The sequence below is a fragment of the Myotis davidii genome, unplaced genomic scaffold (genome assembly GCF_000327345.1).
Source record: "Myotis davidii unplaced genomic scaffold, ASM32734v1 scaffold135, whole genome shotgun sequence".
Classification (NCBI taxonomy): Eukaryota; Metazoa; Chordata; class Mammalia; order Chiroptera; family Vespertilionidae; genus Myotis; species Myotis davidii.
In genome coordinates, this window is record NW_006289813.1 from 2435236 (window position 1) to 2450264 (window position 15029).

The 15029-nt window shown below is 40.2% G+C and overlaps 1 protein-coding gene across 1 annotated transcript in view; it reads right to left on the minus strand.

The window, feature by feature from the left end:
- The window catches only part of MAST4 (microtubule associated serine/threonine kinase family member 4), a 383523-nt gene that overhangs the window by 344910 nt on the left and 23584 nt on the right, over positions 1-15029 (minus strand). The window contains 1 exon segment of the mRNA XM_015563109.1: positions 12998-13122. Coding sequence (XP_015418595.1) covers positions 12998-13122 — 125 coding nt within the window.

A 15029-nucleotide genomic window follows, 5' to 3' on the forward strand; every position in this document is an offset into this window, starting at 1 on the left:
ATATATATATATATACTCAAAACTCTAAGAAAACCACAGAGACTAAAACTCTGTCTTCAAGTAGATATGACTCCAACCAAAATCATCAGATAGAGGCATACTTAACACTCTACACATATAAGAAGTAGCAAGGATTTAAAATCAACCACAGAAATGCTATTTTTAAGGAACTGTAACAGAGGGTAAATTAGGAACACCACATCCCATAAAGTTTGTTTCCAAAGAGCCATTATTCTCTAGTTGGGCTCTCAAATACTTAGTTTAGTTATTTGAAATGCCTATTAAAATGTTTTATATTCTCAGCTCACTTAAAAACCTGATTTTTCTAGTAGTTTGTTTATGTCTAGCTTCCAGGAATACAGAGAGAAGCATACTTTAAATAAAAATGAAATACAAGATAAATGGCATTTTAAAGAATGGAAATCAAATTAAAATCTAAATTGCAAATCCACTAACATGTATAAGGAAGCTAAATTAAAACTCCAAGAAATGCTGAAAGGAAATATATTTTTAGGGGTCATAAACCAAATGATAATATTAATTGCAATAAGAAGAAATATTTAAATGAAAAGCCTAAACTAAGGATTTCATAAGCAATGTTCCTAATTTATATGCTTAACATGCTAACATTTGTTTCTGTTTTTTACACAGCTAACCAATTAGAGCATATTTCTAAAGAACCAATTTGATTTCTGGCAATTATTTGTTATCTTAGCTATAATTCTACAGCTTTTCACACAACAAATGAATGATTGTCTTACATCTGGAGAAGAAAATACAAAAAGTGATGGTATGATATTTGAATACATGCAATTACTGGCATGTTACATTCTAATTAACATAATTAGCTTTGAAACAGTTCTTGTAATAACTGTCAACATTTGTGTCAATTTAGTGGCAGTTAATGATGTGTAGCAAAGATCTGCTATTCCTTCCTCTTACAAGAAAAATAAATAAACCTTTCCAAAAAAGAGGAGACAGCCTCACTGAATATTCAAAACTCTTTTTAATCAGTAAAGCTCTATTGTGGTAGGTTCAGAAGGCAGACCTTGTAGAGTATTCTAAGGATACATAAATTGGAATATGGGTATGAGAAGGGTACATGATATTCCCAAATGGGATTTAGGAAAAATTAGATTATCAGTTTCCATGTCCATTATTTTTAAAAATATATTCTTATTGATTTCAGAGAGGAAGCAAGAGGGAGAGAGAGATAGAAACATCAATGATGAGAGAGAATCATTGATCAGCTGCCTCCTGCACGCTCCACACTGGGGATCGAGCCCGCAACCCAGGCATGTACCCCCTGACCGGGAATCAAACCGTGATCTCCTTGTTCATAGGTCAACGCTCAACCACTGAGCCATGCCGGCCGGGTTCCGTTCCCATTTTCTCTGTCTCCTCTTTCTGTTGGATTTAGTACATTCATAAGTTGATATTCACATTGATAACCAGCTGATACACACCAGTTCTGATGGCTAAAACACCACCTGACAGGTTGGCAGTGTGAGTGCCATTTCCTTCCCCAGGACCTATCCATGATGTGGCAGCTAAATGATTAACACTTGGCAAACTAAGCTGCCTTCAGGCCACTGCTGGAACCCTATAATAAACGTTCTCTATCTGTTAAAATATCTTTAAATACCACCACTAAATACATGTAAATCATTTTAAAATGTAGTCACATATTAGGCATGCATACTAAAAAATGTTTCATTGATGGGGTCAGCCAGCAGAAATGTTAGAAGCCAAACAGGTATCCTTTGTTACACCTGGATGAACAATAGCAACATTTAGCAATGGCAAAAAAGGCAATATTAATATTTTCAGTAAAATAGATGCTCATATTATAAATGTCCAAATATACAGGCACTGTGATAAGTGGTCTACAAAATGTCAACTGAAAAGAAAGCAAGTCATATATTCGATACAAAAAGAAGACCCTAGTCTTTGATGTAATCCAACGAAAGGAATGAAAAGAAAGGAGTTGAGCTGTCCTTTTTCTGGTTGCCTTTTTTGTTTTTTACTATTTAATGACATCAACCCTACAAGTTTATTACATGTTGAAAATACCGCATTATCTTTTCCGACATAACTTTTCATTTCAAACAAGCTCCCTGCCTTACAAATTATCCTGCAGGGAACATAGTAGAACTATATTTATTGGAAAATAATCATAGAGAAACTCATATTTACAAAGCCAGCTTCATCCATTCTTTAATCCACACACTTCAGATATTAATTTAATAAAACTAAAGTTCCCTGGTTTAATAAATACATCAGCTTACTGCTCTTGAACAAGAGAACAACAGTCCACATTACTGGGCTCTTCCTGTGGGTTCCAAGGGCCTTACGTGTACCATCTCACTTGATTCCAGCAACAACCCTGTCAGGTAGATACCATTATTGTCCCATTTTTCAGAGGCCATGTTTCTCAGAAGGTCAAGGTCACACACTCCAACCCAGGCAGCCTGGCTCTGGGGCCCATGCTCTTAAACATCACTCTAACTACCAAGAATCATTAAATTCTAAATCGAGGCTTGTGAAAAAATGCTCACAATTAGATAAAGGCCATGGCAACACACAATCTCTCTAGGCAAGGGGAGAGGTCTGTTCTTCCCATAAAATTCTCCAATTCCAGGATTCATTTTCAGAAGCAAGGCTCTCACAGGTCAATTAAAATGCACAGAAGTGCTATGGGCACAACTCCTATAAGCCCATGATAGTTCATCCAGTGTCATTTCTAAGAGCCCATCCAATTTAATATTCCAGGCTCACATCTTCATCAGCTCAGATAATTTTCCTGTGCTCTCCAGGCAATCAGACATTTGGGGAATGAGGAGGGAAGGGGGAGAAGGCAAGTAAAGTGACAGTTACAGTCCTATATGATAAATGCTTTGGCTCAGATATGCACAATTCATAACCCAGATGGGAGTGGGGGTGGGCAAAGATGTCAAGGAAGACTTCCTGGAAGAAGCGCTATTCTAAACTGCACACAGGCATTGGCCAGGCAAAAAGAAGGGAGTTGCATACAAAGGCATTTTCTTTCCAGAACAAGGAAGGGCATGAGACGAGGAATCCGAGGCCCTTAGAGGAATGGCAGGTGGTTCACTATTGCCCAAGTTATTTTGCCAAACTTTAGAAGCATTTAAGATGAGAAACCCTCGACTCTCCATCAAGGGAACCTGTCACGGGCATGGATGTTTTCTAGCAAATGGGGAAAACACAGAAGTTCCTTCAAGTTTAATTAGTGATTTTTGATCAGAGCTATGTAAAGAGAGGGGGACAAAATTATATCACTGGTTCATATTATTTATCAGATTAAAACATTAATGCTTGTGTCTAGGAACCAAAACAAACAAACAAAAACACACTTGCACACTTATACAAAGAAAGAAATACAAATACTTAAGAGCACCCATATAAGCAAGCAAGGGACATCTAAGATGAAAGAAAAACAAGTTGGTTTCATGCAATGAAGAGATACTTCACATGACTGCTAGAAGACGCATTCATTCTTGAAAAAAGAGCATTAAATATATACTCCTCTTTTCTTTGGGATATATATACCCATGACATGTTAAAACCCTATTATTACTTAGTGAATGCAGAATTCTACAGTACAAACAATAATGTATCTTAGATTCTTAAATTGTTAGGATATACACCACCCAGAGAACAATTTAAGTTTTAGTAGAGAATCATCTTGGATAGAAAGAAAGGTATAGAAATATATCTTTTTGCCTCCCTAATTATTATAGAAACAGCATGTTAAGAAGAAATATTCCTATCCACACCACGCTGACCACCCCACCCCATTCCTCCGTGGACACAGGTCCGCTATGCCTTGAAGCTTGTCTAACCAACATGTCCCAGAAACCACAGCCCATGCCATTCTTCCATATCTATCCTTTTTCACAGCTGCAAACTATCCAGTATATTATCTTCTACTTTGCTCTCTGATTTCTCAGACGTCTTATTTCAACCAAGTCAGAAGCTCCTTTAAAAATTAGTAAGACTATGCGTCACATTTTCCCCATGGAGGTTTGAATACTACTTATATAACAGGAACTCCAGTAACATAATCAAGTAACTGAAAAATGAGCATAATGAACAAATACACTGATTCAGAATCCAACACTAGATACAAGGAATAAGTACAATTACCACTAATGCTCATTCCACTAACCACCAAAGTATATCTAAAAAAATAAGATGTTGAAGTATGTTGGCTTTTCCAGATTTATAATAACCAGGAAGCTCAAGAAGTCTATGAATTAAAATAATTTTTCATTTTTTCCAAGAAGTGAAATGTTCCATCTTAATATCTTCCCTCCCACAAGCCACTGTCTAATTACTATGGGTTTCCTGGTTTCTCCTGAGCTGTAGAATCCTTTTGGCAATAAGATAGCAAATAGGCAAGTGCTGATACTTTACCATGGAGGCCAAGCGACACCAGAAAGGACAACCTGTGTCACACCAGGAGTCCACCAGAGTGGTACCTGATCATCACTACACCAAGAGACACTTCCATGATGGCTGCCATGACTGCTTCATCACCTTGATCCCAAGCATCTCCCCCAACACACAACCCAATCAAATCCTTGATATCCCAACCATTCAACTAGTCTGGGCTTAGAAGCAGAACAACAGGAACCTCAGAAAACTATTGAAACTTGGAATCAAGACCTCCTAAACATCCTATATAATAAAAGCCTAATATGCAAATTGACCTAATGGCAGAATAACCTGAGGAATGGCCAGTCGCTATGACATGCACTGACCACCAGGGGGCAGACACTCAACACAGGAGCTGCCCCCAGCCCACAGGTCCCAGGCCAGCCAAGGCAGTTGCCAGCAGAGGGACACAACTGGTGGGGGTGGGGGGCGGGCCTGGGGAGTGGGCAGCACCAGGCCAGCCAAGGCAGGTGCCAGCAAGGGCCGCCCAATTGCGCTGCAGGTTGCCCCACAGATCAGCCCTGATCGCCGGCCAGGCCTGGGACCCTACCCGTGCATGAATTTCATGCATCGGGCTCTAGTTTGTTAAAAAAACAACCAAAATGTGAGTACCAAAGGCATACCAGGCACTGTCCTTGATGCTAAAGTCACAGCGAGGAGTAAGTGCCAGCAACAACTCATAATGCTTGGCGAACAGGTTGGCCACTTTTAAAATAGGTCTGCATTTGGGTAAGTGGGTTATAAATGAAAGCTAAGCTTTAGTGTGTGTGTGTGTGCGTGTGTGCACATGTGTGCACACACGCACACACACACAGACACACGGTATTGCAGTAATAAATTTGTTTCATTCCCCTCTATGATTGTAAACAATGAAAAGAGGGCATGCATCTTTTCTCTTTAAATCTCATAGAATATTTGTGGCCTTTGATAACGATTAGTCTTCACTCAACCAGTCTGTCTAGGCCCCCAAACACACAGAGCTACTCCGGCAGGCACCCCATCCTTCCCAGGAAGGATGACCCACACATAAGGTAATGAATATTTTTAATCTTTGCAAAATGTGAGAAAGAGAAAATTGGGATGGGAACTTTTAAGTGTCTTTTTCTAGGTGGATTTCCATTAAAAGAAATCTCTCCTCCCAAATAAGTAGTTTATTCATTCATAGTCTGAATCACAGCATACTTCACATGTTTTCTGCTCATTATTCTCATGACAGCCAAGCATGTGTAGAGTAAGGATGCACATTTAGAGTATCTCTTCATAGAGGCAGTAGTTAGATTACAGTGAGCATTTTATAGTTTGTTTTTAAGCCTATCTTTGATTTATAGACTCGGTTAAACCAACTACTCTGTGGCTGGGCCCAGGTGAGCCTATAATGAGATTTATCTTCATGGATTAGGCCTGCCCTGTAATAATCTGCTCAGGGCTCCCTTTCGCTATTTTGGAGCTGAGTTATGAAAATTCATCCCTTCACTATAAACAGAACCTAGCTCAGAGGGTAATAATTCAAAGATGTATTGCTCCTGGAATACAAGCACCCCTGAGACTCCAAGTATAATGTCCACAGCTGAAGGCACTACTTCACAATTGAGATTACTACTTTCCAGATGAAAAAAAATGTTGAACTGTGGAATAATGCCATCAGCTATATACATTATAATCACACTCAGCTGTTCCTGAATCCCAAGAGCCGGAGAGGATACCCACAGTTGCTATAGTAAGCTGGTTTAGGGAACGGAAGGAAGACGTTATAGGAGGAAGTGTGGATAAGCCCAGTTTCATATTTGCTTTATCTGAGGGCTTTGGTATACGAGTTCAACGTGTCCAATTAACATATCGACTTCACTAGAAATCAACAATAGATGTAAAAAAGATTATTCTCACCTAGTGAACTAGCAAGGTTACCTTTTATTAAGAAGGCAATACTGACTGCTGGCCAGAGTATAGGGGAGACACACTTTTTCAATATATGGAAATATAAATGTGCAGAGCATTCCAAGAAACGATTTAGCCAAAGTCCGAGGAAGCTCCATCATCCTCACATCCTTTACCATAATAATCCTGCTCCAAGAATATACCCTGAAAAAATAATTAGAGGTGACAAGGAATTATTAAAAGCCCACTCATCACCATTATTTGCAAGAGGGAAAACTTGGAAATAACCGAAAGGGTGACATAGCTTTATAGACTGGGAGAAATCCATACATTAGAATATTATGCAGCCTTTCAATTGAGTCATAATGGCTAAGGAGAGATGTTAATTCATAGTTGTATTCTGCAACTTTTGTTAAGCAATTTATCCAAGGGCATTCAAATTGTCCCGACATCAATATTTAGCAGGTACTCTCTCGGAGTTCACTAATTGGACTTCAGCTCAGGTTTTTGTTTTTGAGCTATAAGGCTAATGAAGTATTGATATAATATTAAATGGCTGCAAATAAAGTCTCTAGCCTAAATAAATGCTGACATTATGTCAGTACATTCTGAATGAATTAAAAAAGAAAAATGCACTTTTGCATACATTTAGTGAATTTGCCCTGGCTCTTCATAATGCATTTTTGAAAATGGAAAAGATGAATATTCATCAAGGCTCTTTGAATAGATTAGTTTAAATAGCTTGGTTTTAATATTTATTGTACATCATGAAACATAAATTTTCCACTAAAAGGAATGGATACAATGTCAAAAGAGGGTCACTGAAGAAACAAAATTATATCACTTAACCTAATACCAAAAGTTGAAAAACAATATTTAAAAGCACACCCTTGCTTCAATGCAGGTAACTCTTCTAGAAAGATATCTTCCAGTTCGTTGGGTTGGTGAATTTTGAGAGAAAACGAGGAAGAAAGAAACAAAGTAATCCACCATCATGCAAGGGATAAGGACAAAAATGAAATCAAATGATCTGAGAGGTGTTTGTTCCCTCCCTTCTGATAATACCATCTCAGCCACGCCTAGCTGATAACCCCCAAGAAACATTTTTCCTACCAACCCCAGGAACACTGACTCCAGCATCTGAGTGACAGGCACTGTGCAAAGTAGCACATAAAAGCTCATTCATTTAATCCTCGCAAGAACTTTAGAGGTTACTACAACCATTAGACCCACTACGCAGATGAAGACACTGAGGTTCGCACAGCTAACCAGTAGCAGAAACTAGAGTTGATCTCTTAACCACACTGCTTTCCGCCCCCCACCCCACCACCACCATTCTCATTTTCCAACTGAACAACTATAGTTTAATTCCTGAATTCAGTTTGCATAGTAAACTGCTCTTGGGCTTGAAGAATAGCTTCTTCAGTGGAATAAATAATATAAACCCCAAAACTTAATCACAGATCGAAATAACAAAAAAATAAACAGGAGTCCATTTAGGGTACAAAAATTTATAGAAAGGAGATATACATGCTCGAGCATTTAATAAGTCTTCATTGAGCACCCGAAGAAGTAGCTGGGAAAACAAAAAAAAAATATCTTCACCCTCATGAATTTCTCATTAAATATTAAGAGATATACAATAATGTAAATTATGTAGACTATTGGAAGGAGCTAAAGCTATGGAGAAAAGTGAATGAGTAACACGGGGGCAGGGGGACATACAATGTGGGAACAGTTTCAAATAGGATGGTCAAGAAAAACCCCAATAAGAAAGAATGTGACAGGATGTTCACACAAACAAGACATCAGTCTCATGATTCAAATCACACAGAAAACTGGAGGGAAAAACTGAAAACTAATTTTCACTGTGTTTCTGCCACCTATCTATTACCCCAAAGTACAAAAGAAGTGGATGACCACATACACCATTTCTAAACTTGAACCATGCGAGCTCACAACCCTATTTTCCTAAAGAAAAGTTAAGTCACCACTGGTCCTGCTTTTGCCTCCTGAAATGCCCATGTGTTGCCGGAAAGCAGCATCTGTCTAAACCCCCCTGCTTTTGACGACTATGACTTCTTTGATAAACTACCCGTGTGTGTGTGGAGGGACAGAAAGATGGAGGAAGCAAATGGGGAAATGAGTTTTCCCCTCTCCAGATTAATGTATATGAAGTATACATCTGACACTTCATCAGCACTCCCGGCTGGTGTCCCAGCAGGCGGACACTGGCTGAGCATGTATTCTGCCAGCAACCAGGCTACTTAGGATGAATTGGCAACATGTCATTTATCTGAAATGCCCCAAATGTCTGGGAGAGGGAGCACAGCTACATTTAGCATCGCCAAGGAAAACTAGATACTTTGGGCTAGGAATTAATCTCCTTTTTGAGAAGGTAGTTAGCATTACCTTCAAGCTTGCCTATGGCATTTAAATCACTATAGGTCATGCATTTACTAAAATTCATACCGACCAAACCATGGGGCCTTCATTTATATCTTACTAACCTATGAATACCTGCCAGCCACGGGGCCTTCATTTATATCTTATTAACATACGAATCCCTCTCAGGTCTCTACTTTTCTGAAATATATGTTGTGCTGAACACGAAATTCTGTTATATCAACTTGTAATGCCGTTATTTGGACATAAGCCACTTTGATCCCTATTTTTCCCATTTTTACACACTTGAACACACACTTTGCTTCGACTCACTTTTTCAGTGAATCAACAACATATTTAAGCCAATCTGCTACATGACTGTTTACAGGCAGATTAATAAAGTCTCCTTGAATATGGACACTGTAATCTCTACATAATTTTGTCAGCCTAATTTTTGAGCGGCTGATGTAGAACTAAGTGGGTTTGGCCCATTACATGGACTTTAAGGCTAATCACAATTGTAAGATGCCGTGAACAACAAAACCAAAGAGGTTTTAGATGGATGATCTTATTAGGCCACCCATTACAGCAGAGAGAATCGCACCATCACTCTCGCCTTGCAAGTAAAGGAATCTGTCACTTCCTAGGAATAATTATTTGTCCCATCGGCATTATTTATTGAATGCCTCCTATACGCAAGGCTTTGTGCTAGGAGCAGTGAGGAGCAGAAAGCCAACCAGACAGGAATTCTGCCCTGAAGGAGCTTGCAGTCTAGCAGGGGGATGTTAGGCGTAAACACAAAGAATTAAAACCAAGGTGCACCATGATACAGGCCAAGGAGAGTCAGGAGGAGAAGGCTGGCTTACAGCTCTAAGACGGGGGCTGGGGGTGAGAGCCGTGGCCAGGAGAGGGTCCAAGAGAATCATGTTCTATTGTACACAGCACCTCCCAAAACATCAGCTTGTTTAGAAAATGAAGAAAGAAACAAGGAGGAGGAAGAAGAGAGAAAAGGCCAGTCAGAGAAAGACAAGTATCATATGATTTCACTTATAGGTGGAATCTAATGAACAAAATAAACTAACAAACAAAACAGACTCATAGACATCAGAGGACTGACAGCTGTCATAGGTGAGTGGGTTGGGGGCTGGATGAAAAAGGTGAAGGAAAAACAGAACTCATAGACACAGACATCAGTAGGGTGATTAGCAGAGGGAAAGGGGATAGAAGAGGGTAAAGGGGAGAGAAGTGGTGATGGAAGGAGACTTGACTTGGGCTGGTGAACACACAATACAATATACAGATGAACTATTATATAATTCTATACCTGAAACCTATATAATTTTATTAAACAACTAAAAGCCCAATGCATGAAATTCATGCAAGGGTAGGCCCTCGCAGCCCGGGCTTCATCCGGAAGGTTGTCCGGACGGTCATTCGGCTGTTCAGTCTAATTAGCATATTGCATATTACACTTTCATAATTATAGATAATGTGTCCTTTTCTTGCCTCTTTCAATTAACAAAACAAGATTCAAATTAGTAAAAAGTTTACAAGTCAGCTCTTCTGTTCACTGAGTGAGACACCTACAAGATACTTTAAAGTTTGAACTAGATGTCTGTCTGTATCCAAAATCACTACCAGCTCTGAGATTCTACTATGTTGAGTTTGCCTGAGAAGAGGAAAACTTTCCTGAGAATCCACTTGGAGGGAGGTAACCAGGGCCGTGTCTCCACATGGGCTTGATTATCAAAATCTGAGTAAATTTCATAAAATCGTAGTACCTGTAAAAAATTAGGCAGATAAATGCCAGTGGTCAATTTTAGAACTACAAACATTTGGCATCATAAGTAATCTGCACTTAGGTGCCATCTGTCAATAAAGAGTGAACTACTAGCATCTAATAGTGACACTGCAGGAGGAGCGCAATAGCACTCCCGTCATTTTTGGCGAAAGACAGGAGGAGCTCGATCGCGCTCCCTGGTACTCTAGGGGTTAACTAATAACACTTCTGCAAAGGGTACATAGGGTGACACACTGAAATAAATGATATGGCATAGACACCTCGACCAGTTCAAGCAGAACAACGAGGGGATCAGGAGGGTCTCAGCCCGGCAGCCCTCCTCCATCTGCTGCTGCTCTCAGGTTGGGGGACAGAGACTTGGTCAAACAGCTCACAAATAGTTTTCCTATTTGTGAATAGGAAACTTCTGAATGAGACATACTGTATATACCAGTATATATCTTACTTTTAACAGTGTTGCTTTAGTCAGAATGATTTTCTTGGCAACAAACATACAAGATTACTATTTAAGTGTTAAGAATAACATTGCATTGACCCCCAAAAACACTTTTTTTAAAAAAAATCACTAGTTGTGAGAAATGTCCCTTAAAAAGTAAATACTTACAGTAAAATAAGCTTTTGATAAAATTCCCCAAGAAGAAAAAGTAACTTTGAACTTGGGGATGAGATGGAGGAAAATGTGATCATCACTTTAAGTGCACATTTAAAATAAGTCCCAAATTTTTCATAAAAGGAAGACAGTAAACTTTGGCTTAAAGATCATAGTCAGTTTTGAAATCATAATATATCCTGAAAGAAACTTTTTATGGATAATTATTCAACACCATTCAGAATCTTTATTATTTGAAAAGTAGATTCGGGAATTTCAAAGTTGAATTCCAGAGACTGTTTATGCCTCTTTTCATCTTGCAGTTGCAGATGAGATGAAAAAGTCTGAGAAACTAAGTGACTTGCTCAAGTGTACACACTATCTAATGGCAAAATCAGGACCTAACTCACATCTCTCTGCATTATTGAATGATTCCCATATATCCAAAATAACCTATTGTCAATACATCAAGTTAAAAGGCATCATAATGCACCAACTTACATATTATTTGCATCATCAGTAAAATATGTTTAAAAATCTATTCCCATACAATACAACCCCTACCACCAATGCAAAAATAACTTGTAAACACTCCTAGGCCAAAGGTTAAAGTAGAAAAGTAATGAGCCCACTAGAACACAAAATTCTAGGAAGGATCATGGTTAAAAATAAAAGTGTACATTGAAAAAAATAAAAGGAATGTGGGAGTCCATGCTGCCAAAAAATACGCAAATATTTGTATCATGTGCCAACTGGTAAATGTGGAGAAAGTGCTAGAGTTGGAATAATGACCACTTTCAATTATCACAGAAAAGAAGGGGCCTGGCAAGAACCACCATGTTCTGGAAATCTAGGGGGAATTTTTGATGAGGAGAAACATGTTTGCATGGCCTGAAAGTATGTCCCCACAGAATGCTTATTGAATACAAGAGCAAAAGTCTAACTACAGTAGAGACATCTGGCAAAACCCTGACTAGGGGGAAAAATTAACTTCACAATGAGGGACAGATAGACATATGTGTCTGCAGATGGCAGACCCAATGTGATATTCTAGATTGGGATGCAAAGACATAAATCTCACCATGAGGAAATATCAAACATATAAGCAACATGTAATATGGGAAATATTCCATTAAAACACATGGGTGGGAGTATATAGTCCTCAAAGATCTTGATGTCAAAGTGGTAAATAAAGGCTCTGGAAATAATTCCAGATTAAAGGGAACTAAGTAGATATGACAAATTCAATGCATGACTCTGAACTGGATCCTGTTCTGGGGGTGGGAAAATGTTATAGAGGACATTACTGAGCCAATTGATAAAACTGAAATGCAGATGGGAGAGTAGATAAAGGGCTTTTATCAGCCATAAATTTACTGAAGTTGAAAACTGTGATAACAAAAGGCTATAATATATTCAAGCTACTCCCAAACAGTTTAAAAACGTATGTGTGCATGTACACACTTATGTATATTCCTGTGTCTATTTAGAGGGAGAAAAAGCAAATGATAAAGCAAGTTGGGCAAGAGGTTAATAGTTGAATCTAGTAAAGGACCAGTTGGTGTTCTATTATTTTTCTTACTCTTGCCACGTCTCTGTTACTTTGAAATTGTTTTAAAGCTTAGAATCATCTTCCTTTCTTTTGAGGGAAGAGTGGAGACAGAGAAAAATTGAAAGAAATACTCCAAATTAGGTTGGGGGGTTTGGGGGTTCGCGCTTGGAAAAATGAGCACACTGAAAGCAAGGTATTTCACATTGCCAAATCTGTGCTCAATGTTAAATGTAGGTTCAAATCTAGTTAAAGTCAATAAACTTAAAATAGTCCCTAGCAAGGTGGCAAGACAGGTAAAACCCAACCCACCACAGACAGAGCCCAGAGACACACTTACCAGACTGGCCGTGAGCGAGGGCGCCGACTGGCCCAAGGCCTGGCTGCGCATGCGCACGAGGTTGGACGTCTCCGCAGATGCTGACCAGGTCTGTCCTGTGGTGGGGTTAGGAAGGAGGTACCTTCCTGTCGGGGTTAAAGAGAAGACAAGGTAAGTGACAGGCAGAACAGCAACACCTCCATGGCAACAGTAGATCTCTTCTTGACCATCTTTCTATATAATGCTTGCCAATAATTACATTTACCAAAAAGCAACCGGAGGCAAATTGTTTTAATTAAGACAAGTTCCGACCCTGATTTCCCACATAAACCCGAGTACCTCTTCATCCCCAGCATCTGTAGCTTTCAGCCAAGGCAGAATGAAGTACCTTGTTACTGCTGCCTATTCCACCAAATGTGCTGAGGATGAGTATAATACACAAAGCATTCCTAGCATCTTAGAAATAAGCTTATGCAGTTATAACTGTACTTTTTAAAATGTCTAATATGGAAAGTGATTGAGGATTCATCTGGAAAAGAGTCCTCAAAGTGGAGATCATGACCAACAAAAGGAAGAGTTGGAATTCTTTCAAAGTGAAATGGGGCTGGTGCTTCTCTCTCTGAAGCACTGGTTGGTCATTCAACCATGTCCACAGGACACATAATTGTATCCATTTGCATAAATCAGGACATCAATGTCAGTTGAGCTTCACTGAGCAACTCACATCAACCTTGAACTCTAATATATATGTATGCCTTTGAAAGTCAAACAGTTGAACCAATTCACACTGTATTAATTTCTTAGTGCAGGGACAGGGCCAGTTATCAATGCACAAGAAATAAGGCTTTTTGACTTCAGGAAGTTGGGATGAAGTTGAGTATTCACATAGTAATGAAGCTCAGTAAAAGCAGAGGCCATGTTTGATTTTTATCTGCTTTGTCCCAATACTAGCACAATGACTGGCCGTAGACAGTGCTCATTAAATATTTCTTGGATGATGAAAGAACAAGTGGGCACTTCTTTCCCATAAAACACATAGGGACAATAAGATGGCAGGCAGTGGTGTTTCATCCAAGGGCTGTGTCTGTGGGGACTGCAGCTTCATACCACTCAGATTCAGGAGGGACTGCAGCCACATGTGTGGCTGGTGGTCCTGAAGCAGAGGTGACATTTGTTCCTTGGATTCTCCCCCAACAGATCTGTTCCTTGTAAAAGAGGCTCACTCCCGTACCTGTGGCATATACTTCACAAGCATGTCCCACTGGTTAATAAATATTGCAATATATTAGCTAGTTAGCTATTAGTATCCATTCTAACTACTAGCAATATCAAAGTATAGGAGCTAGGGGCAGCTCCCACAATTGTCCATGTAGAGGTCTAATCTATATATATAAAAGCCTAAGCGACCGTCACAACCAAAACAACCGAACAGATGACCAAACAGGCTGCATGGGGCGACCAGGCCAGAGGGGACTTAGTGAGGGACGACCAAATGACTGAGCAGCAGGCTGAGTGGGGCGACCAGGCCAGCAGGGGGCTTAGTGAGGGATGACCAAACGACTGAGCAGCATGCGGTGTGGGGTGACCAGGCTGGCAGGGGGGAGGTTGGGGGTGACCAAAACGACTGAAGAGCAGACTGCATGTGGCGACCAGGTCGGCAGGGGGGCATTTGGGAGCTACCAGGCCAGTGTAGGGGGGGAGCAGTTGGGAGCGACCAGGATGGCAGGTGGGGCAGTTAGGGGTGACCAGGCCAGCAGGGAGGGCAGTTGGGGGCAACCACACCAGCAGGGGGGTGCTGTTGGGGGCAACCAGGTCAGCAGGGGGTGACCAGGCAGACAGGGGGTAGTTAAGGGTGACCAGGCCAGAAGAGGGGGCAGCTGGGGGCAACTAGGCCAGCAGGCAGAGGTGGTTAGGGGTGATCAGACTGGCAGGGGGGGCAGATAGGGGGCGATCAGGCGGGCAGGCAGGTGAGCAGTTAGGAGCCAGCAGTCCTGGATTGTGAGAGGGATGTCCAACTGCTGGTTTAGGCCCAATTGGGATCGGGCCTAAACCG